This window comes from Leptosomus discolor, chromosome 2 (genome assembly GCF_034619465.1).
Source record: "Leptosomus discolor isolate bLepDis1 chromosome 2, bLepDis1.hap2, whole genome shotgun sequence".
NCBI classification, from domain to species: Eukaryota; Metazoa; Chordata; class Aves; order Leptosomiformes; family Leptosomidae; genus Leptosomus; species Leptosomus discolor.
In genome coordinates, this window is record NC_141392.1 from 124,841,732 (window position 1) to 124,867,072 (window position 25,341).

The window sequence follows — 25,341 nt, forward strand, 5'->3', positions numbered from 1 at the left end:
CAGGCTGCTCTGCCCTTCGGTACACTCAGGACCTGTTGCGTGCTACAATGTGCAATCACTACATGAACAAATTCAGTTTTGGTTTGTTTTTTCTTTTTGTTAGGCGCCAGTTCATGGGGTTAAAGGGTTACGTGAGAATCTCAGCACTGTGCTTGTAAAAATAAAACAAAATAATCACTGGCTCTGATAGTTTCAGAGAAAAACCTCAAAATATAAGCAAGGAAGACACAAAACTCAGAAGGACAACAATACACAAATATCAGTTTTTGTGGGTTTTGCTTGGGGTCTGACTCATGCTTTTTGTGCTTCGGGGGCAACTAACTGAATTCTCACTGGCATCTGCAGGACAAGGATGGTTTAACTGTGGGGAGCAGGCTTATGGCTGCTCTTCACAGAATCGCAGAATGGTAGGGGTTGGAAGGGACCTCTGGAGATCATCTACTCCAACCCATCTGCTAAAGCAGAGTCACCTACAGCAGGTTGCACAGGACTGTGTTCAGGTGGGTTTTGAATATCTCCAGGGAAGGAGACTCCACAACCTCCCTGGGCAGCCTGTTCCAGGGCTCTGCCACCCTCAAAGTAAGAAAGTTTTTCCTCGTGCCCCTGCTGTGTTTCCTCGTATCTATCTGAGCCAGTGAGTCCATAACTCCATGTCGGTACAATCTGCTCTTGGTCAAGCATAGATGGCAAAACTGTTGTGAGGAAAACAAACTTTGCTCCCATGCTAATCAGGCACCGATTCTGCATGACTCAAACAAACCCTACTCCATTTTTGTTTCTCTTGTAGTTACCTTTAAGCAAGAGGGATGACTCAGGTGCCTGCTGACTACCTGTCAACCACTAGCTCCTACAACTATGAGCAGCCCCTTCCCTCCGTGGCTCGGACAAGCACTGTCACCAAGGTACCCCCTGCTAAAAAAATAACCTTCTTCAAGAGTGGAGATCCTCAGTTTGCGGGAGTCAAGATGGCCATCAACCAGCGAAGCTTCAAGAGCTTCAATGCGCTCATGGATGACCTCTCTCATCGGGTCCCACTGCCATTTGGTGTACGGACCATCACCACCCCACGAGGAATACATTGCATCAGTGAGCTGGATCAGCTGGAGGATGGAGGATGGTACCTTTGCTCTGACAAGAAATATGTCAAGCCTATTAGCGTTACTGCTGGGGGACATAGACCAGGCCCGCCGCGAAATGGTCGTCCCTCCAGTACCCTGAGAAGAGCAGCTCAGGAGGCCAAGCTTGAAGATTATTCCACACCTTTCACTCAGCATGGTCCCAGAATACCCAAGAAGATCACTCTAGTTAAAAATGGAGAAAGTGGTTTTCGACGCTCGATTATCTTGAACCGTAGAAATGCCAGGAGTTTCAAAACACTCCTGGATGAGATTTCAGAGATCCTGCAGTTCCCAGTGAAGAAGCTCTACACTGTTGATGGGAAGAAGGCAAGTATCTCTGATACCTGGTGCTGGTCAGTTATTGTAACAGGTGTTATCACATCAGTGTTTGCATTCCCTGTGATGTAAATCCTTTAGCTTATGGGGCCAATAGTTTACCCATATTACCTTAATCCTTTGGGCTTGTGTAGTTAGTGTCACATTAGTTATGTCCCCATTAATTACATGAAGGGGTGATGTAGAAGAATCTTGTTCAGCCATTCAAGAGCTTCATACATCAGATATTGTTTTGGGTCAATGGGAGTCAACGTCTGATAGAAGTCCAGAAGCTCAGCATTTTGCAGCTGGGTAAAAAACCCTAAATAAACTTCTAGTAATGGAGTTTCCCACCCTCTCCTGGGAGGCATGTCCCAACAAAGGCTTAACTTTTCTGTTCCTAACAACTCGGAATTCAACAGAATAAGACAGCCCTTAGGCAGCACCTTACAGTTGCATACTTCCTGACAGAACAGGGTCCTGCTCATGATGTGGGATCCTCATCATTATGGTAACATAACTAATAAATGCATAATTAAATAGGGTATGAGCGGGATCAGGAGATGCATTTGTATTGATGATTCAGTAAATGTGCCAATTGGGATAGACTCTTATAATAATATATTTAGGGCATGACAAGTCCTTTGTTCTTCTGTTCCCAAAGGAATTCCTGACAAATCTGAGATTCCCCTGATTTCTTCTCAATCTCTTTCTAACGTAGACTAAACTGTGCTTCCATTTCTCCCAAAGAGGTCTCACCTATTAGGCTGACTTGTCCCTAGCGATGCAGCAAAGTGGAGCAGTTACCCTTCCCCTTGCCACTTTTTCCACCTTTACAGCGCTGGGTGCCAACTCCTCAGTGGTACGGTTACAACCGTTTGTGTCACTTTCTGAACCGGATCACTGAAATGACTTGGCTTCAAATGACCACTACCCAGGAGGGGAAAAAAATGGAGGAATAGTTTTAAAGCAAATAATTTTGACCTGGCACAGGGACAGGAGTGTGCAGCTAAGAAGGAGAGAGAGGATAATGATTTCTTAAGCCATCTTTCCTTGTGGAGGCAACATGTCATATCACAGTGCTTTCTGCTATGCCCATCACTCCAGAAAGAGCTTCCTGTTCTCAGCTGAAGAATTCAAGGAACATGTCCTTCCTGAACACCCTACTGCTACAACCCCCCTGATCTAGAAGCTAAGTGTCAGCCTGACTGTGGTCAGAGATGAGATGAAATGCCAGGGAAAGGCTGGTGCCACTCCACATATGCCAGAGAAGTGAAAGTGCAATCTTGCTGTGAAACTGAGGGTCCTGTGTAAACTAAGGATTTATGGAAAGCGACTGAGGAACAAAAGAGGAGACTTAGTTCTGTACAATGTGAGCATGACCTAGGATAAACAAAATTCATCTCAAACTTTACGGTCTAAGACTGAGTCAGTTGTCTAAGCCCAAGATGAGCAAGCTGGCCACCCTGCTGTGGGATTAATCTTTTCTAAACATGTCTAGAGTCTGTGTTTTCCCTAATGGGAGAGTAGAAAAAAATGGCTCACTTGTAGGCAAGTGCATGGTAAGCAAGACGAATCCCATGGCTGCTTCAGCAGCCAATGGAAAGAAATAGGCGCTTTAGACAGCTACTTTCCAAGTAACTGTCTAAATGACAACGGATATCGGGAGCTGAATTCATTTCAGATTGAGCCACCTGCATGTCAGTGTCTAAACATTTCTGAGGCAAGTGGCTAAGCTCCTGTGTAGCTGTTGAGACTAAGTTGATAGTCCATTGAACTTGAAGCTGGCCAAAGATACGTGTCTAAAGGCCTTCAGAATCAATTAAATTCTCTTTTTCCAGCTTCAGTCAATTTATTTGAAAGGTGAAGCTTACTGTGTACCACAGATACAACCATATTACTAAATTAAAAAATGTTAAAGCAGGATCTCACCCTTCTCTCCTCCATTCTGCTAAATTCTTGTATCTTCCCCGGCCCAGGGAGTCTTGGCCCGGAGTAACAGTTTCCCAACAGTTTAGATTTAGGACCTGGAACCATTCACCGTAGGTGGTTTGGATGTGGCCAGTCTGTGTTTGAGAAGCCAGGCTGCTTCAGTTGACCTCCGTTCTGAAGAACAGTGTCTGTCACTGCTTGCATTATTACTACATATGTAGCCAACTCAAATTATGAAAGGAAAAAAACCAAACCCACCCCTGCTGCCAAGATGTGTTATAATCTATGGATAAGTATCTTATTTTGTCACTGATTTCTCCAGTTTTCAAGACTTGGACTCCTGTTCAGTCCACATGGAAATAATAATCTTTTGTAGTGGTAGCAACTTCCTCTTCACTTCTTCCATTTTTGAGAATTTTAATCCATTTCTCTAAAGAAAAGTTTTGCTTTCTACTTCTTAGTGCAGTCTTCACGTTCTCCTTGTGATTCTTAAACGAGTTTCCTACAGTTTTCCTTCTAGTCATTATGAACACTGAATACACACTCTCTAAACACACCATCTTCATTATTATTCAACCTCCATCTTTCTTTCCGTCTAAAGACAGGCAGTTATCTTTTACATTTTCAGCTCGGCAGTGGTGGTCATCCTGTCTAAAGGTCTCTGTTCTCTCAGAATGGGATCTCATCCCAATGTGCCAAGACATGGCTAGAACGACATGGGTACTAATTGACCAGAAGTGGTCACTGTGGAATGTTTGAAGCTGATGGCACCTACTAAGTTTCACACGCTAACATCTTTGCTGACAGTTTAAGCGGTGAGCTATGCAGGTCTCTTCAGGAGACAATGTTTCGGTAGCTTTGTTGCTTGTTTGGCATCCCCACTCCCAGTGCAGCCTTTGTTTCTGGAAATGTTTCAGCCTAAGTTGCACATGCATATCACGTGAAAATATATTGATGCTCTTTGTTGCAGCTGGATTACCTTCTGTGGCGTGCCACAGAGTTTAAGATTATCCTCTATGTAGTGGTAATGATATTTTCCACAATAAATCCCACGGCTCCCATAGAGACCTCCCCCCCCCCCCCATTTTTTTCTCCATGTCTTCCATCTGCAGAAATGTGGGCGTGGATCAAACATCATCACTTAATCTCTCCATGGTCCCTTGGGATTCTTTTCTTTTATATGAAAGTTTTCATTACCATCTTGTCAATAGGCAGTTCATCTTCTGTACCTTATTAATTTAATTAGCACTGCTTTTATTCTTATGTAGAATATTGCAGTGATGGGTGACTATGGGTCCAACCTGATCAATGTTATCAGCTTACACACAGCTAGGAAATTATTAATATCTTTTCTGAGAAAGTTTTTACGGTGATTTTTTTGGCCATTCTTAATTTTAATCATTCTTCTCTTGCTTTTTAACTGTTCATTGCTGCTTGTTCAATGGTCATTCCTGTTAGGACTTCCCGGAGCTGTTACTCTAGTCTTGAGGGCAAAGCATTTAAACCACAAAAAAAGTCACTCTGGCTTGGATTTTCCAAATTTTTCCTTTCATAAGGATTCTCTAAACTACTTTTGCTCTTCTGTCCAAATTTTCTTGTCGTACCTCATCTTCAAGATCTTTGTTCCCTATACACAGTTGATTGTGTCCCAGAGTTTTCACCAGATACTGACAGTTTGAGAAGTGAAAATGGTGAATGTTGCACAATTTGGGGGATTTCTTGAAATAACCTCCTTCAACTGGTGCTGAAGATTAATTTTGACTGTACGTCTTGCCTTTATAATTACGTTTGCATTTTCTGTTAGAGACAATGAAAACAAGGCTCCACTCTTCCATGACTATTCAAAGGCATGTGGATGCTTCATATTTCTTGGGTATTTCCCTGTTTCTCATACTATTCTCTTTGAATAATAATTAAAATTATCTTTTAATAGTTTTATAAACTTCTTTTATCACACGTCTATGTAAATTTTTTTGCAAGCGGCCATTACTTCTGGGAAAGAGGGTTAGGACCGAGGGGAACAGTAACTTTTGACGTTCATTCCCATGATTTGACAGATTAGCTGAATAACAGTAAGATTTGTTCCTAAGCAATGCATCTGGATCACTGCTTGATTGACTTTGTATTTGTCTGGCTTAGAATAACATAATTCACAGCATTTAATAGCAGGTTCACAATGTCTCTGTTGCTGCCAGGTTTTCTTGATCTCTCGAAAACTGAACACAAAAAAGGAAAAATCTGCTCTCCTACAGGTGAATTCTATCTCTTTCATCAATGAAAGTGCTATTTGTAGACTTGAGACTGTTGCCCCTTCAATCTCCTTTTGTTTCCTTCCACTATTATAACTCCAGACGTAAACTGGAATCTTAAGTTAAATCACCTCTACAACATAACGTATGTTTGGCATATACTGTCCCAGGGGCTCTGTTTTAATATCTTTACGATATTGTTGAGTAAATCCAGAACACTTCAAAATTACAAGTCTTTGGCTTCCTATAATACCTTTATGTGGGTATAAACTTAGACACACATGGAATAGACTTGTTGTTCTGTGTTCCTTTTGTGTAGCATTGGTTTGAAAAAGCAGAGAAAAGAGTTTTCTTCCTTATGTAGTCCATGTAGTCCACAAATGTTTCCAGCAAACCTCTAAGTTTAAGTCAATCTTAACTTACAGGGAAATTAACTTTTTGGACTGCAAATCTCACTACTTTTGCACATCAGTACATTTTATCCTTCAGACAAATCTTGTACCATTTATTTTTATAGCCCTCATTTTGTCTCTTTTTTTTTTTTTTTTTTTTTTTTTTTTTTTTTTTTTCCCAAATTGGCTTTAGTGTAAGGTTTTACCTGAAAAGCAAGAAATGCTAGTGATTTCATGAAGCCGATGAACTCAACATTTTACCTCTTTTTCATGGAATAAAGTCAGGAGAGAAGGTCATGGTCAGCTATGCACAATCCTAATACAAATGAAGTTCACTGCAAGGCCAAAGGCTGTGTTGTAGCATCAAGATCCATTGGAGGCCAGCAGAGCTCTTGCTTTTGTGATCACAGTTATTTTGCTGTTATTTTGCCTTTTTCTTGCTCCCATTTGTCTGCTTGCTTACCTCTCTCATATTTTCAAAATTGTACTTCATGAACTTCCTAGGAAAGGTCATTCTATTCGCTGGTTGTTTCTTCTGTGGCTTGGATTATGGGGCCTTCATTGCTCTTGGGCCAGAGAGTCTTTCAGTGCTATGAATTCACAGTTAGCTTATAACAATTATGCAAAACTCAGGTCAGTAGAAACAGTGATTAAAAGATCTTGATTCCAATGTTAGCATAAATCCAGAGTGGTTCTATTGGTATTTACACATTCGAGTTCTCATTCTAACACCTGAAGCCTTGAACGAGCTGAAACCAGTATTTTTACTCTTAAGGAGCAAGCAGCTACCTACTAGGAAGGAAGACGTAGTCTCATTGAAGTGAATAGGTATTTTAGTATTTGGGCACTGATTTCAGCAGGGCCAAGAGGCTCTCTTCCCAAACTAACCATGACTTTGTTGTCAGTTTCTAAATCAAAATAGTAATTTGATGACTATGGCACTGGAGAGAAATTTAATTTGTTTTTAGCTTAAAAAAATAAGTTGAATTTTCAGCAAGAAAAAAGTGCAAATCACATAGTTCTTTTCAGGTCAAGCCACCAGTTACTGTTTTCCAGGCGATTAACTGGAAATGTTCAGATAGAGAAATCTGTTATTTAGGTTAACATTGACATGTCATTAACTTGACAATGAAAATTTGCTTGTGCAACTTTGTGCACTAAAAGATAGATAGGCCTGGACTTAATTAATCTAGATCTGATCAGCCTATTAGACATTTAGGATGGGGTGTCATTTTCCCTGTTGGCCTCTCTTTATCGACTGTAGAAGAAGATCGGAAGACTGACTCAAGACTAGTCACCTAAAATTAACCCAGGACCAAGTTTTCATACACTTATTTTAAATTACTACAGATAATTAAATATTAACAGACATAAGACACGGGACTTTACATCTGAAGATTACTTGGCTGACGAGACAGTTGAAAATTGCAGCTTTCCTAGTTTTTACTAGGGACATCAATTCTACACTAGAAAAGAACCAGTGTGTTACTAAGAGCAGATATCTCAATAAAAAAAAAGGTAGAGTAAAATTTGCAGGTTATCATTTTCTCCATTGGACAGACTTTCATCTCTGTTCTGTGAAGTTCTTATACAACCTCGTGGATTTTCATTCTTCATGGTCTAAACCACAGGAGATCTGTACCTATGTGCAGATCCTCACTGCCAGCTTCTGGAGAGGGAAGAACGTCTTTAGGGTCAAAAAGTCAAACAGAGATCATAGAAAGGCCAGAAATCCTCACAGACAATTAAACTATAAGAAGTGACATGTAGGATTACGTGACAGCAACTGCACAGCAACAGAGGATTTCCCTTACAAATGGCAATTATCCAGGGTCCATCAGCTGAACGCTCATTAAGACTTCTTTAAGTCACAGGAACCCTGCAACATGACTATGTGTCTAGTCGCAGATGTCCTGATTTCTGCATTTACTCTTGAACCACTAGGCCTTCCTTTTACTGACTGTCTTAAATTGAAACAAAAACAAACCCAAATTCTTCCTCAAAATCCAATGCTCCTTGTATGGCATTTGAAACCACATTATGTTATGGCAAATAGTCTACATAGTTTATGGCTACTGGTGGCAATTACCATGAGCTTCTCAAATGGGATTTATCAACCATCAGAAGAGTTTTCCAAGGGATGTGGCTAGTTTTGTGTTTGTTGGAGCTAGGCCAAGGCTTAGATGTTTTTTGGCTTAGGCGCACTCAAGGCTGACCGTAAGTTGTTCTATTTAATGAGTGAATCTGATCCAGTCTGTTATGTAGAAAGGCAAAGCAGATGACCAGAAACGCTCTTTTGCCTTAGACTCTACAAATAAGAACATTGCAGAATGAGCACTGTTTGCAACCAAATTTCCTTGAGGGATCAGAGAATTACTGTGTGAGTTAATCAGGGGAACAATCATGAGTTAAGGAATGCTTCCTCAGGCACCACTAACTGGAGACTGTAAAGGATTAGCTATTAGAAACTCCTTGGGGTGAGGACTCTCATTTTACTTCTGTGTTTGTTTCTTCTGAGTTTGGAATGAGACACGTTAGATGGTGTGGTGAGACTAACTATTCTGGGTCAACTCAAGCCATTTTTGGCAGAGGCCAGTTGTAGCAGTCTTGGAGAAAGACAGAAGGGCACATATGAAATGGTTCTTTCCCCACTGTACCTTCCCAGTCTCCAGCAACCTGTAGGCTAAGGTCTTCCTCGGCCAGAAGTAGCACTGTGGGCTACAGCTATTCTAGAATGCAAATGGCCCTGGCACCAAATGGCGCTATCTGTACATATTCATACTGTGTAGCCTCCAAAACAGGGTCTAATTCCCACAGACTCTAAAACTGGGTGGCCACATTCAAGCTACTTCTTAGGAAACAGCCCCGGCGTATGTTAACTCCCAGATCTGGCCAGGAATTGCTTGGGAGAGTGCTGGTAGATCTAGGCTTTAAATGCCCTAAAGACCATCTTAACAATTTAACAGTGCAGGCAGCTCTTCTCCAGTGCCCTGGATCCAGAATTATTTAATTTAGCAGTAAAGACAGAACTTTCATTTTAGCTGTTATTAGTACAGGCCTAACTATTATTACTAAATCATTCTGGATAATAATGACTGTATTTACAGCGACCGTAGCGTGCAAGGCCAGGAAACAGGCTTGTCTGACTTATTTCCTGACTCTGATTTACACATCCATATAGCCATTTCTAGGACATCTGTAGACTGCCCGCAGGCATCCTCTAGGCCACTCATGTTTGGGCTGTCTACCAACCTCATCTGTCTTTATGACAGGTGTCATCAAGGCCTTGATGGACCTGTAAGAGGGAAATGGGATACATGGAGGCATATGAGCTGGTTTAAAATATAGTGTGTATATAGACAATACAAGAAGAAAGGTGATCATTTCCCTCTTTGGGATAGTTAATTTTCTGGTTCCACGTTGACAGAATTATTCACTGTGACACTTGGTTTTGTGCTGTGCTAAGGTATGAATAATTGCAACCAATTTCTGCCCCTCATCTGGTGCAAACCGTTGTTATCAAGTGAGCTGTACCACTTTCCACCCACCATGTGTGTGACTCATAGTCTAAAAACAAACCACAGGTTTCAGGTTCAATATTCTCTGATTCCATGCCAAAACCACAATGACTCCGATGAGATTTACACAAGTGATCTGTAAACCTCAGCAAAACTTTCCATGAACCTGATCCATAAGAAGAGTCATATCCAGGTGTGTTTTATGAACCTTTGAGATGCCCTGAAATCATTTGGCCCAGTGCCTTACAAGATGTAGCTAAATGGACCCCGTGTGCTAGCCACTTTCTTATCTAACACACACCAAATCTAATACTTTCTTATCTAACATACACCAAATGCAAATTATTCCCTTAGCCTGAGGAGATTTTGTTCTTTCAATAATAATGTAGCAAAGTGTAATTACTTTCCAATTCTTTTGAATTTAATCCAGGGCAAAGACATTTCCAATTGTATTATTGAGTATATGCAATAATACTTGTGAACATGATGCTTCTATTTGATGATTTACCTAAAGTACAAAGAATAGCAGAATTCCACCCTCTCCTGGAAAAATTGTGAATTTTCTTTAAGTACTTCAAGTAGAAATCACTGTTTCTGCAAAGATTTTTTGCAGGAAATGCTGGTTTTTTCATAGGGAAATCTGGTTTTCCAAATGCAGATTTTGGAGTTTTTACCGATAATCATAGAACCATAGAATGGTTTGGGTTGGAAGGTACCTCAAAGCTCATCTAGTTCCAACAGCACTGCCATGGGCAGGGACACCTCCCACCAGACCAGGTTGCTCCCAGCCCCATCCAACCTGGCCTTGAACACTGCCAGGGAGGGGGCAGCCACAGCTGCTCTGGGCAACCTGGGCCAGTGCCTCACCACTCTCAGATGGTGAGAGGATGGGAGAGGAAAAGAGAGGATGTCTTGCATTTTCATCAGTTTGCTTCTTCCTTTTGAGCCCTGAACAGAGAATTCAAAGGATTCTGCTGCAGCTCTTAGCAAGGTCTCATTCTCTTTCAACTTGCACCTTTTTTTGAAATAAATTCAGTTGACATCAGGGGAGCTACTTCTGCCGTGTAGAAGTAAATAAACAACTTTGCAGCTTTCACATTTGTACTACAGACTTTGCAAACTGAGAGTGAAATCCTGGACTCAATAACAAGAAACTTATTTGATGGAACAAGCGTTTTCAGCTAAATATGTTTCTCTTTATGCCCTAGACTGTATCCATAGTGCTTAATGAAGCACAGTGCACACATGGTAAGATTATGGAACAATGCCACATGGATCTATGAGCCTGATCTAGAAGCAGTAGGGTTTGTATGCTCACACCCAGCTCCTACAGCTAGTTGGAGTACATCTATGTCATGCTTCCCTCTTTTCCCCACAGCTTCCAACTGGAGTAAGTTCTCATCAATGATGTAGATACTCCCCATAAGAAACAAGTAAAACTCCGGTCATGGGGAAAATCTTGAACTCATGAACCGTATCCTTCCCACTGACTCAGTCACCACAAAGCTAATCGCAAGAACCAATTGCTTAGCATTTTTCGAGACTTGTCAATTTTTTTAGCTAATCTTGCCCTTGGAGAGGATAAGGGCAGGCCCTTGGGGTGGGGTGGATGTTAGTCTGACTCATGGTTTTCAAATGCTGATGTTGGATGGACCAGATTTAATGAACCTGGTGCCAAAGGAGCAGGTGGTGAACTCTGATTTCAGTGAGGTATTGCAGTGTCAGAAGATGGAAAATATCTGCAGCAAAAACTTTCTAAGAAATGCCTTCCCCCTTTCAATGTTGAAATTTGCACCCTTAACAGAAGTTTTCTGTTTCTCTGGCTGATTCACAAGTAGAACAGTCTCATACCTCATTTTGAGCTAACAGGGTGGGTGGGTAGGGAAAAGGCCATCCAAAGCTTGCCCATGAAGTCAGTGTGGTGTAGGAACCTCCCCAACTCAATCCAGCACTCTGTGGAAGTCCTCAGGAAGCTTCTCAGAGTCTTCAAGAACCAGCTCATCCTCTATAGAGGCAGTAACTGTGGCACCCCTCATGCTATCCTAGCAGCCTGCCTTCCAAACTGAACCAGGCTGTAAATCAGTTTTCTTCCCCTTTTTGTCCTCCTCACCTGTTTCTCAAAAAATTTTATGCTTTCTTCATGCCTTTTTTTTTCAGTCTTTCCTCTTCCTTCCTCTTTTTCCTTGCAGCATTTCTCTTCTGCTGCTACCCAAATGATTTCCAATGGTCACTGAACTTCTGATTGTAGTATTTCTCCTGGACTGCTGAAAGACATGTTCATCCAGATTATTTCCAGGGTCAAATTTAGAATATATTCTTTATACATGTGCAAAGTGTCATACACAGGGAAAAGGCATCTGTGAGTACTCCAGGAAAAGCTGCCAGCAGTGCAATAGCTAAACATGATCTTTGCCTGTGGTTGACCGAGAAAGCAGTGTAGTGCATTATTCCTCTATCTCTCACATATTTTACTTGGCTGTTTGAGTGCTTCATGGCCTGATTTCCAGATCACAACTCCCAAAGCTACCATTTTTCATGCAGCTTTACACAGTGGTCAAAACAGAAAACTAGACAGCCCATGTCTGAAAAGTTCTAGAAGATGCTGATTTTTTTAGAAGTGTTGGTATGACAAATCATCTTATACTGCTGCATTTCAGCATCTGGAGCAATGGACAGGCCCATATTCCCATGATATAAACATCAAATCAAGGTAGCAGCATGTAATTTATGTTTAGCAAATTACCTGCTCTTGCAGGAGCCTAGGATGCTGGCATCTGTCCTGCTTCCTGCATATGGGTTTTGGGACCTGATATTTGATTTGGTGTGTAAGAGACCGTGTGAGTTTTGGTTTGCTATGGGAGATGGAAGGGATGCTGTGTACTCTCTGCTGGACTAATCATTTGGGTGCTGCAGTCTGCAGAGGGTTAGATCCATTTCCATGCAATGGTTCCCTACTTTAAGTTCAACATTACCTCTTGTTCTATGTTCCTTCTGATGTGATGGGGAGAGCCTTCTGGCTGCTCATCAAATACACACCCATGCCACATCCACCATCCTCTCCACAGATGGGAAAAGGGGTGTTCCACTGTGGTAGGGTGTGGAGGAGGTTGCCCATGCTGATGTTAGAGAAAGTGAGGTCAAGTAATGCACTTTCCTATACCTTCCTCCTTTCCTTCCGCTAATTTGCTAATATGTATGTGGGCATGGAGTGGCAACACCCCATGATTCATCTTCTGACCAACAGATTAGCATAGCTGTAAAAAACCACTCCCCAGAAGAACCACTCGCTAATTCCTCCAGTGAAAAATCTTGGGGAGAGAAGGGCAAATGGGTTCTTTGCATGAATAAAATAAAAAAAAATATTATTGTTAAACCGAGATACCCCAGTTCAGAGCCTGGATCTCCCTGGACTGGATGTAGTACAATTTCAAAACAAAAGGGCTGTTGACACTCCAAGGAGTTGTAAATCTGAATGAAAGACAAAAGGGAACAGATGAAAGAGCACAAGGAAATGAGGCAATGAGTCAGCATGATAGGCAATGAACTCAGCCCGTTAGCCTTTTCCTCAATATGTCTGTTGCAAGCTTTTCCTGTTTCTCTCTTGCATCTCTGAGCTTCTTTAGAAGGTGGATTAGCTTATGGGCTTGTGATCTCAAGCATGTCTTGCTTTATTTCCCCGTTCTGTCTTTCTCTCTCTAATTCTCAAATGTCTTTGGTTGGCTGGTAGCCAGTAGAGAAAAAACAAGCGGTATCTCCTACATTTTATCTTCATCAGAAACTGGTATCTCTATTCAGCTTCTGAGGTGAGTAAGGTTTACAAAGGTTCTTTCTTCTCTGGAAAGAGCCAGAGCAAAGCATGTGCTCCACAACAAGTAGCAGATTCCTCGTTTTAGAGATGTTGTGTTTATCTTTCTTCTCTTTAGGTATTGATGACATTTTATTATTAATTGTGTTGCAGTAGCACCTAGAGGTCCTTGCTGAGATCACAGCCCCTTTGTGGTAGGTAGCGTACAGTAATATTCTTGGAGACAATTCATCCTTCAATGGATAACGCACAAACTGAAAAAAACAGTCATAGTTCAGAAGAGAGGGTGTCCTTTCATTTCCCTCGCACATGGTGGTGTCTTCAGTGGGGCTTAGAGTAACGACTGTGAAACATTTTTGTTGGACAGAACATCTAGCTTTTTTGAACCCATCCATACATGACATACCCCACTGTCACAGAGAATTCCTGTGATATCAGATAACGAAATATGCAAATGAACAGAATTTTACTGTTTTGAAAAATTGTAATTTTATTGTCAGAAGGACAAAGATGTGAATGAAACCCAAAGACATAGTTGACATTTCCTTGGAAGAGTCTCTGTATATATACACACAGTAACTACCAATTTTTTTCATGTGACAGCACCTGATCTTTAAGATACCACAGTGGTTCGTGGGCCAAAAGTTGACTGATACAAACAAAAGTACTTCAACAGAGACAAGTACTGGCAAAAAGTTTTTTCCTTTCTGGTCCAGAACTGCACTCACAGCCTCCATAATCCTCTCAGTTCCTGATCCAGAGTCTGTAGAGGTTATCAAGTTTCTCTGCACTGGTTACAGTGGGATTTGGATCAAGTTTTACAGTAAGATTGTGAAACTAAACTTCATTTTCAGGGATTATGCAATTAAACTTTAATGGGAGCCTATTTCAACCCACGAAGTTCAAACTGCTAGAGATTGTTCCCTGTGAATTTTGCTTAGTGGATTTTTGTCTCTGAACATCAAGAGCCTTAACTGTAAGCAACCCTTCTCATGAGCTCGTATGATAGGGTAATTACATTGAGGGAACCCAAAAGAGGGCTTGAATGGGGCCTGAGCAATCCAAAGGAACTCTTTCCTAACCCATCAAGGACCTTTATCCATTCATTTTCTTTCATTTCATTTCTGACTGTTCATTTATCATGGATTAAAATATTCTTGAATTGACCAGGTTTGGGGATTCAGCTTGTAAATGAAGACACTTAACTTTCTAATTGTCTGTATACGAATATGCTGGATGTTTCCTGCTTAGTTTTCAGGTGGTAGTCTGGTGGGGCACAGGTGTGATATTTATCTTGTATCCTGTCTGCCATCCTCAGACATGTATTAGATATCCTAGAGCATCTCAAATCACTCTAGGTATCTCCTTTTAGACAACTGCATTGAGGTGATTGAGTTTCTAGTCAGTAAAAGACGCAGGCATGTCCAATGGGGGATTACCACCTGGATCAGCTGGTTTTCCTGGGGTGAAATGACCTGTCCCCCAGAAATATTGATTGCTCTCCTCCAATGTGCGAGAAGCCTAGATTGTAAAAGATGACTTACAATCAAGTGTGATGAGTTAATGGAGAAACAATTAGGGCAGGGCATTCCCTTCTCCATCACATTCAGGTGACCACCAGATTTTAAGTATTCACAATCAGTTGCCTTTGGTTTGACGGCTAAATTGGACTGGGATGTAATATTGTTTTCTTGTAATAGGATAGCCTGGCACAGGCACTCAAGAATCTTGCTGTGGCAGTCTGAGGGAAGTAGGGTATCTGTTTACCAGAAGGATTTCCTTACAGGCTAGTGCTTGGAAGAGATAAATGGCATCTCTAAGCAAACAAACAAAACTTTAATGTTGGAAGAAATCTGTTGTGACCATGATAAATGACAGAATCACATTATCACTGAGGTTAGAAGATACTTCTGGAGATCATCTCACCCAGCCCCTCTTTCAAAGCACTGTCAACTAAAGCAGGTTGTTCAGGTGTCCAGCTGGGTTTTGGATATCTCCAAGGATGGAGACTCCACAACATGTCTAAGTAACCTGTTCCAGTGTTTGGCCACCCGCACAGTGAAAAAAATTTCTTTCTTATGTCTAAATGGAATTTCCTACATAAATAAATTTAAAAAATAATCCAGTAGAGTAAAGATCAGGCAGCAACGGTCTTTAAATTCCTGGGTTTTCACCAACTGCAAGAAAATTAAAAGACCCTTTAAAATAATTTAACATTTACTGTTGTCAAGGGTTGAGGCTGGGCCAGCCAACAAATGACAGACACTCTCTATTAACCCCTCTCCCCTCCCAGAAGGGGAAGGGAGAGGGAACAAGGGAGAGAGACTTCACAGTTTGGAAAAGAAAATTAAAACAGCTTTAGTGAAACAATAACAAAAACAATAACAAAAATAAAACCAATGCAAACCCAATACTGAACCAAACTCCCCCCACCCTGATGACGATACGTCACCACCACGCTGCAGGGCTGGCACTGGGGCAGTCCCAGGCTGGACTGGGCAGCAGACAGGGACGGGATTCAGGAGCTGGACTCAGGGACGCACGGGTCGGGATCGACGACAGAAGGACAGACAGAGCCCTCCTCAGATGTCACCATCGAAGGAGAGAGATTGACCCTTGTGACCCCTCAGCTTTACACTGACCATGCCATCCGTGGGGTGGAACACTCTGTGGGTCAGGTTTGCGTCCCCTGGCCGGTTCGCTCCTCTCTGCAAGGGAGACCTTTTTCACTCCCACACCCCAACATGGGGTACAAGATTCAGCAGTGACCTTGGTTGCTATAAGAACAACTATAAGCAAGAGCCTTTCTGCATCCCATTCCCTGGTACTAACTGTAAACATCAGGCCCTGTCACTGCTGGGAGCAGTCGCTGTCTGGAAAAACATGCTGGTGGTTTCAGAAAGTGCAGTTACAAGAGACTTAACTGAAAAGTAAAAGCACCAACACAGAATTAGTTCTGGTTTAGTTCATACCAGGAAAACTGTAGTGATAGTCTCCCTGCTTCAGGACAGACCTATAAGTTCCATTACTGGTTTTGCTTATATTGAGATTATGCCACATTTGATATCACAGAGCTAAAGTTATGACTGTATTCCTAAAAGAGCGATTAACAGCAGAAACTCATTGAAATAATATTGTCTTCAAGAAGGAGCACAGGCCTGGGACTCTGGAAACCGATACTCAATATTCAGCTCAGATGATGCTTCCTGATAGCCATTGGGTGTCCACGTTGGCTGGAGTTATTCTGCCTTAGTTTAGATGTCTACATCTCTCCTAATCATTCCAAGGTCCTTTTATACCAATGCAGAAAAAGACACCTCCAGAGCATGATTTGTCTCACAGTAGAAGAGATGTACAATACAGGGTACAAGAATCACCCTTTCTACATGGACTATACAGCCTTGGTTGACTAGCTCAGTCCTACACACCAAACTTTTAAATGTCCAAGATCTGAGGCAAAAATCATGGAATCACAGAATCATAGAATGGTTTGGGTTGGAAGGGACCTTAAAGTTCACCCAGTTCCAACTCCCTGCCTTGAGCAGGGACACCTTCCACTACACCAGGTTGCTCCAACCCCCATCCAACCTGGCCTTGAGCACTGCCAGGGAGGGGGAAGCCACAGCTTCTCTGGGCGACGTGGGCTAGTGCCTCATCACCCTCACAGGGAAGAATTTCTTACTAATATGTGATCTAAATCTCCCCTCTTTCAGTTTGAAACCATTACCCCTCATCCTATCACCACACCCCCTGATCAAGAGTCCCTCTCCACCTCTCCTGTAGCCCCTTTTCAGCACTGACAGGCCTCTCTAAGGTCTCCCCGGAGCCTTCTCCTCTCCAGGCTGAACAACCCCAACCCTCTCAGCCTGTCCTCACAGGGGAGCTGCTCCAGACCCTAATCATCTTTGTGGCCTCCTCTGGACCCTCTCAAGCAGGTCCATGTCTTTCTTGTGCTGGGGGCCCCAGAGCTGGATGCAGCACTGCAGGTGGGGTCTCACCAGAGCAGAGGGGCAGAATCCCCTCCCTCGACCTGCTGCCCACGCTGCTCTGGATGCAGCCCAGGATGTGATTGGCTTTCTGGGCTGCGAGAGCACATTGCTGGGTCACGTTCAGTTTTTCATTTACCAACACCCCCAAGTCCTTCTCCACAGGGCTGGTCTTGATCCACTCAGTGCCCAGCCTATATTTGTGCTTGGGATTGCCCTGACCCAGGTGCAGGACCTTGCACTTGGCCTTTTTGAACCTCATGAGCTTCTCACAGGCCCACCTCTCAAGCCTTCCCTCCAGCACGTTGACTATACCACACACCTGGGTGCCACTGGCAAACCTGCTGAGGGTGCACTCAACCCCACTGTCCGTGTCACCGACAAAGATGTTAAACAGCGCCGGTCCCAATACCGCCCCTTGAGGAACACCGCTTGTCACTGATCATCACTCGGACATCAAGCCATTGGCTGTGACTTTTTGAGTGTGACCATCCAGCCAATAGTCCGACCATCCAGCCAATCTAAGCTAATCAGCAAATTTAGCTATTATTTTCCTGTCCTTTGTTATCAGCATTTACAGAAGGATGCCTGTTCCTTGTTTTTCACAACTTTTCCAAGAGAGATGATGGTATTATGTTCCTTCATAGAAGTTGCTTATAAAAGCATGGCCTATAGAAGCCTAGGTCCCAGAACAGACCACTTTGTTGTAAGCTAACTCCTGAGGGTCAGACTAGGATTGTGCTTGGAGAGTCACATCTCAGCCTTGAACAACATCCCATTTGCTGGAATTCACACAGTCCTCTCTGCAAGACTATTCCCACCTCTTACCTGTCCTGAACAGCAATTCAACATCAGATTATTTCCCCATAACTTAACCAGATCTCATATTTCATCTCTTTCTCTGGGGCTCACGTGTTTCTGAAATACGAATACATATCGTGTCTGCTTTTCGCTGTGGTATTATTGCCAAACCTTGCCATCTTACCTCTCAAGCCACCTCACCAATTTTCTGTTTGCTGTCCTGTTTCCTCCCCCAGCATGAAAAACAATGGCAGAAAGTGCACGGAAAATACAGTTTCACAAGACATGATAACTCTTTGTCTGGTGGTTGTTACGTCCAAACAGAAGAACAGGATCGCTTCTCTTGCAGGACAGCAAAACAAAACTCCTGGGTTTTATGTTGTTTCCTAATTGTAAACAGTGTGATGCAGACTCCAGAAAAGACAGGGGAAATTCTGCCACTGGTTGAAACGGGGCCAGTATTTCACACAGCACATTCAGGACCAACAGCAGACACTGGCATGCCTGCAGGTTCAGGATCTGATCCCTTCACATTAGAAATAATTTTTATATATCCCTTAAAAAGGAGCAAATCTGAGAAGCAACGCAAGGGCCTCATCCTGGGATACATTGAGTGAGCTGCAAGTTGCTAAACACCTAAGAGGGGACATAGTATTTAGAGATAATTCAGCACTAGTAAGAAAATGCCATATTGATTGTCCTGAAGACAGATGTCCGCTACGTAGCCCAGGCAGCGACGTGTTGTTGAGAGGATGGGATTCATGCAGCAGTGTGGGAAAGCTCTGCGAGATGACCTGTTATCCCAGCTCCACGGCACTGTACTGCCCTGACAGAGTGGACATTGCATTGAACCAAATCAATGTAAGAAAAATTATTTATTTAACCCTTAGGAAACATTCAGCTGTATTTACAACTACCAAAAGGTTTTTAACAATGAAGCACTACGAAGTGCTGCTTTCCCGAATTTAGATGAGTTTCTACAATTGTTAATTCAAAGAGATAAATTTTGAAAGATATTAGGAAGAAAAGCTATGTTATAGGTATAAACACTGCTAAGAGCTGATGATCCCAGAAATACTACATGACAGACTCTTTATTTTGAGTCATGTGACACAAGCGTATTCCATATGAAAGGGTTTGGTTTGTGCAGTATATATAAATTCAATAACTCGGCTGGCTCAGCTCCATTGATTCCTGAAGCTGTGTCATTAGCACCATCTATTTTCTGCACACACAACACAGCAGTGATGAGTGTGATTGAAGTATCTCTACACAGACACAGTACTGTGTGAGAAAATGTCCTGGGCAAAAAATAGCTTTCACTGAAAAAATGTCCTTATAAATAGGAATAGTTCCTAAACTTAGTGAGGCTTTAGAGACAGATTGTTTTACAGGGTCAAAACGGATTTCATGTCTATTTTTCGTTCTTCTCTCCCTCTTTTTCCTTTTCACTTTCTCCCTTTTTACCCTTGCTTTTTTCCTACTTGTATAGAAACAAAGTGAAAGATCTCACTAAAGGAATAAAAAAGGAAAAAAGAACAGGAAAGTAAAGAAGGAAAAGAAACATACAGGTGGCAAAAACCTACTCAAAATATTTCATTTATTACATTATAGGCTTTCTATAATCTTTTTAAATAAGCTAGAAAGATGTTTACTTTAGAAATACATGGACCAGAAGTGGATTTGTTGACAAATGTCAAGCAGTAGACATAGACAGACTGAGATTTGTGGGTTATTTTCTGTTCCTATTTCATGATGTGCACCACATAGACTCAGCAGTTTTGTTGCTTTACACACAGTGGTGCTTAATGTAAGCTTTACAGAGTAGAGCCTCTCTTACTGTGGGTTTTTATCAAACACAATGGGCCTCAGGTTGCAAGTGTTGTTATAGCGCAAACGGTAAATAAAAAATGATGGGATTTTAGTGTATTCCCACTAAAAAGATGATGCCACATGTTTTACTGTAAGAAAACTTACCAGAAGTGTTTAACTGGATCTTGAATGTGATTCTGTCTGTCTCTGTCTTGTTCTCACACCCTCCACACATTAACCCTCCTCTTATTTGCACAAGATCCAGCACTGTTATCTCAGTACCTCTCAAAGCCCCAGAGATACTCATCTCAGAAAACCTCAGAGGCATTTCACAAACTAAGGACTTGGGCTCTAAAGGGGGGCTGATTCTTCATTCCTTTGCTATGGAAATATTTAGAGAATGAGGTCCTTTCCTTCACGTGCTGTTATGCCAGGCACGTGTTACAACTGCAGAACTGTCATCACAGCTCCTCTGAGATTTGTTCTCTTCCATACTCAGTTGTTAGTTAAAGGGCTGATGATTAAGTGACACAGTGAGGTCAGAGTGCATGTTATGGCCAAGATATTGCTCAGCCGACCACCCATGCTAGCTAACATCTAGCATAGTCACCTCTTATTGGTGAGTCACCATATGCTCTAGAGATGTTCTCCTGACGTGGCAGTCTGAGGAGTAAGGAACACCCTAGCTGCGTTGTGGAGACTCCAGACAGCACAAAGTTGCCAGATGGTGGCCACTCTAAAGCCCTCTCAGACAACAAGAGAGCCCTCTCAACCTTTTAAAGCCAACAATTGGTTTACCTGAGAGCTTAACTTCAGACTTACAAATAAGGAATTGCAGAAGCAAGATGGAAGAGGGGTCCAAGCTTTGTCTACCTAGTGCTCATCATAAGACTGATTCCTGCTCCTTTAGATCCTAGGCAAATGTAGTATTTGGGCAAAAGTGACTTTCTGCCACGTCTAGCCCTGCTCCCTGTTGCTAGCTGCAGCTAAGATGAAGGACTTGGTCTGTAATCCAGACACGGGTCATGAGGTGAAGATGAAGAGGCAATGTGTAAGCCTGAGTTCTTGTGGAGGAATGGAGAGTCCTTTACAGGCAATTACCACACCAAGAGACAATGATGTCCCACATTGTGCAGCATTGAGACAATACTCGAGGTAATATTTGAGCTAGTATTTGACGTAGCATTAGGGGCAGTTACAGTTCTTGTCTCTTCCTGAGCAGAGGAAAGAAAACTAATGGTCATCTGGAATGTAGCATTTACCAGGTAATAATTGCTGTTCCATACAGGAATTAGAAGAATTAAAGAGTATAATTCTGTGTAAGGGAAACTGAGAAGCCTCCAGTTCCACCCCCTTCCTCACTACCACATTGAGTATACCTAGATCTTTCACAGAAGATGTAAAACCTTGTAATAAATGAGATATCTTCCCCCTTAGGCAATCTCTCCCACTCCTTCCCTATCTTAGGAGATCTAAAGCATAGCAGAGTCTCTCTTTCAATGGAAGAATACTGCAATAGAGCCCACCAACAGGCTCTGTTAGACCCTGAAGTCCTCTAGAACCATGTTTATTTTAGTTTAGGCAACATCTGAAAGTCAATTGCCTCTGGACCTGGGAGGTAAAACCTCATTCTGCTCTATCAGCTCGTGGTGATCCACTTATTCTTCTCTTTCTAGATCGACAGCATGCAGGCTCTGCTTCACTGCCCCAATGTGCTAGTGTGTGTCGGCCGGGAGCCATTTAAACCTGTATCGATGGAGAATTTGAGGAAACACTCGGTGGAGAAGCTGCCTGACCTGGCTCCCCGTTCCAACGGCAACAATGTCAATGAAAACAATGAAAGTAAGAAAAACCCTGGGGCATACTGCACAGTCATCTCCAGGCCTGTGTCCCACAACATGGAGATTACAGACATCTATTGTGCTGCCTCAACATGCAGATTTCACGTGGAAAATGTACTTTCCTCTCTCTGCCTCCCAGGCCTTTCCATCCTCCCCTTCTTTTTCTCTGGTTTCCTTCTAGGATTTCCTCCCTACACCCTCCAGTCTTTCTTTTACATGGTCCCTGTGTCTGGCTGACTTCCCTTCCTCTTTCATATCTCTGTGTCTCCTTTTCCTTCCAGAACTCCCTCCTTTCCTGTGTCTGCCTCTAAGACTCCCCAAACCCTTGAGATTTCCCACGAATCCTCCATCCCCTTGTCTGTCTGTCATATAATGCCTGTACTTCTGCATTTGCCTGCGCCCAGACCAGAGGATGCCCTGGTTTTCTCAGCAGGAGACTCAACTTCTCAGACACTGTTATACTTTCTCTGAATGACTTATAACTTCTCAGGGTATGCAGGGCATTTTGAACTCCAAACAACTAACAGCTACCTGCAGAGTAGCCCTTTGGAAAAAAAGCATGTTTTTATGGAAAGGTTATGTTCAGGAAGGAGTCTGTTACAGGTTATCAGGATGATATTTCTTAGGCACTTCATCATGAGTTATCTGAAGTCACAAGTAATTAAACCAGCCACCCTTGGTAGCCTATGGAGAGAAACTTCCCATTTCCAGGGGATAATTAATCTCACCTATATCAGGGATTTGTTTTAGGATGAGATGAAGTGTGCTCTGGAGGAGCACCTGTTTCTCTCCATTGTCAATACCAGCAGCCAGGAAAGATTCACTCATGTATTGACAGCTAGTTGTAGAAACTTAAGGACAGAGGCATCCCATACTCACTGCTTGAGACATAAAAAATTGGAGGAAGCAGTGGGAATAAACTGAAGATTTGTACAGCAAGAGACTGAGCAAATATATCAGTTCAAATGCATAAGGATGGTTAGATAGAAGCTATTTCATGTGTTATTGAACTTGGTTGGCGTGAGCCCTGTCGGACACTTCCTTCCTAAAATGCCCTTCCATTCCATTGCATATCCATGTGCCCGCAGAGCCATGTGGTTGTCTAGATATATAAAATAAACTTTGAACAAACATATACATTAGAAACAAGATAGATGCATATCTTGCAAGACAGCATGATAGCAATGTACTTTGCTTGAAATGAAAGGTCTAGGAGCTTAGTAAATCTGTGCAGCTCACTGCACTGGGCCACAGGATCGTCCTTCAGATTATGATTCTTAAAATTCCCTTTCTATCACTGAATTCCTCCAACTACCACTATTTCTTTTTTTGTAACTATCACCAGCTTACTTACATTTGTCCTTTATGTTCATAGTAGCACATCCCTGCAGGGACTGAGGGCTGCTCTGGTCTACATGGCCACACATGTGTTTCCTGGCATGTGAGTGGAGACGTGGGTGATGCAAAATAAATGTGTGACACTTGACCTCTAACTAAGGAAGAGGGTCACTTCTCTGTGTATTTTTCCCTGACTGAACAAGAACGATGAAAACTCGCGCAGTTAAATAAAGGGATATTTACAATGTGATAAAATACAGAAACTCAGAGAATAAATTACTTTCTATATTTTTTTTCCTGACATGCATGTAATACAACAAAAAAAAGTGTTTGTTTTTCAATTTAGATTAAAAAAAATTATAAATCTAAGGTATAGAACATTTTAATACAGACTATTAATTCAAAACTTTATATTTATGGCCATCATTTAGCCAAAGCCAAATTTTAAAATTATGTAAACTGGCATAAGCTTGGCTTTGTTGGAATAATATCAGTACTGAGTAGTTTGAGGGTTTGATCTACACATTTTGCCTCATCTTTACATGAGTTAACATTTCTCCCCATCTTTCTTTTCTTTACTTTTTTCAAACTCCAGTGAACTTTGGACTGAAAGCCAAAAAAAGTGTTATTCATCCACGGTCAGCATCAAGCAATAGGTCAATGAGATTTTCTTTGTCATCAGAAAAGTCGTATCCTAATGGTCTCGCTACCTCACCGGATAATGGTGCACCTTTCTCAAACAGTTTCTCACATTCAAAACCTGGGGACCTGGTCCATTCCTTGGTCAATGATGACATAGAAAAACGGGTACACGTGAACAAAGATGGTAGCCTGTCTGTTGAGATGAAAGTCCGCTTCCGCTTGCTAAATGATGAGACTTTGCAGTGGTCCACCCAGATCAAAAAGTCCAATCTGATGAACCAGATGCCTTGTGAAGAGTCAGGTGTAGAGGAGGACACTGGAGTAGACCCCATACAGAAAATGAACCCAGAAGCCAGCTCAGAGGCAGATGAATCATTATATCCCTGTGACATTGATTCTTACATGTCAAAACTTGAGGAATCAGAATACGATGAGGCACATTGTCATAGCTGTGGAAAGAAACACCAGAACTATGACATTTGGAAAAACCCCATGCACACATCCCAGAGGGAAGAGCCCAGTGTACGAAGCACCTGGCACACACGGTCATCATGCTCCAGCACATCTTCCCGGAGGAGAGTAGTCCACAAAAAAATGGCTTCTGTGGATAGCCTCCACACCACATCCAGTGAGGAATTCTCTGAGCACATTGTACAAGAGTCCTCATCCTACTCAGAGACTATAGAGAACAGAGTGGCATATAGATCCATTAAAAAATGTATGTGTCGAAGTGATTTGTCTACAGGTGCTTCCAATGGAGAAGACCATCAAGAATACACTCGGACAAGCACAAGCAATAGTCAGAGACCTTCATCGTTGGACTTAATGTCACATTCAAGCTGTGAAAACAACCTGGATACTAAAGAGGCCCCTGAAGAACATGAGGCCAGCAAAACCAATTCACAAAATGAAGATGAAAATAGTTTTGAAGTTTCCTCTGTGAAGTGCTTAAAGGATGATGTGGAAGAGGTTGGAAGTAGCAGAGTCGGGAGTGTCATGTCAAGGTCATCTCTGCAGTCCAGACAGAGCAAGAAGAATGTGTGTGAGGAAACAAGTAGCGTGGGTAGAAGCATGTCCTCCTCAAGCCTCCAGAAGGCAAGGCAAGAAGATAATACTAGGTGCTCCACTCCTGCCAACAGTGTGCACAGCAAGTCTAGTAACTGTACCACACCAAGAGCAAAGAGTGAACAGGATGACCACTCTGATGACAATGTAGTGGTCTCCTCCTTCTCCAGTGAGTCCTACCCTAAGAAAGAGGCTGAAGACATTGAAGCAGAACAAGAAGAAAACGAAAGCAATGAAGTCAGCTCAGTGTCAGCAAAAACAAAGCCCAGCCAATCAATTAGAGATGAGAGCAGTGAAGGTGAACGATGCTCTACACTAGGAACCCCCCCTTCCAGAGCTAGTGACAGGAACAGCAAGAGAAGTGACAGTGATGAGATCATTCTGTGCAATGCCTCCTGCTCTTCCAGAGGATCCAAAAAGAGCAAACACAGACATACTCATTTGGATGCACAGTCTGAAATGTCTGTGTCTTCACTTGAATCCACTTCAAATAAAAAGAATTCCCTACATGCAGATGATCTGAGATC

General features: G+C 42.3%; 1 protein-coding gene across 1 annotated transcript in view; it reads left to right on the forward strand.

Annotated features, from left to right (window-relative positions):
- Window positions 1–806: 806 nt before the first annotated feature.
- RP1L1 (RP1 like 1) overlaps window positions 807–25,341 on the forward strand; it is a 29,645-nt gene continuing 5,110 nt past the window's right edge. The window contains exons 1-3 of the mRNA XM_086460493.1: window positions 807–1,445; window positions 21,605–21,770; window positions 23,790–25,112. Of these exons, the coding sequence (XP_086316619.1) occupies window positions 807–1,445; window positions 21,605–21,770; window positions 23,790–25,112 (2,128 nt within the window). The remainder of the gene's footprint in view (window positions 1,446–21,604; window positions 21,771–23,789; window positions 25,113–25,341) is intronic.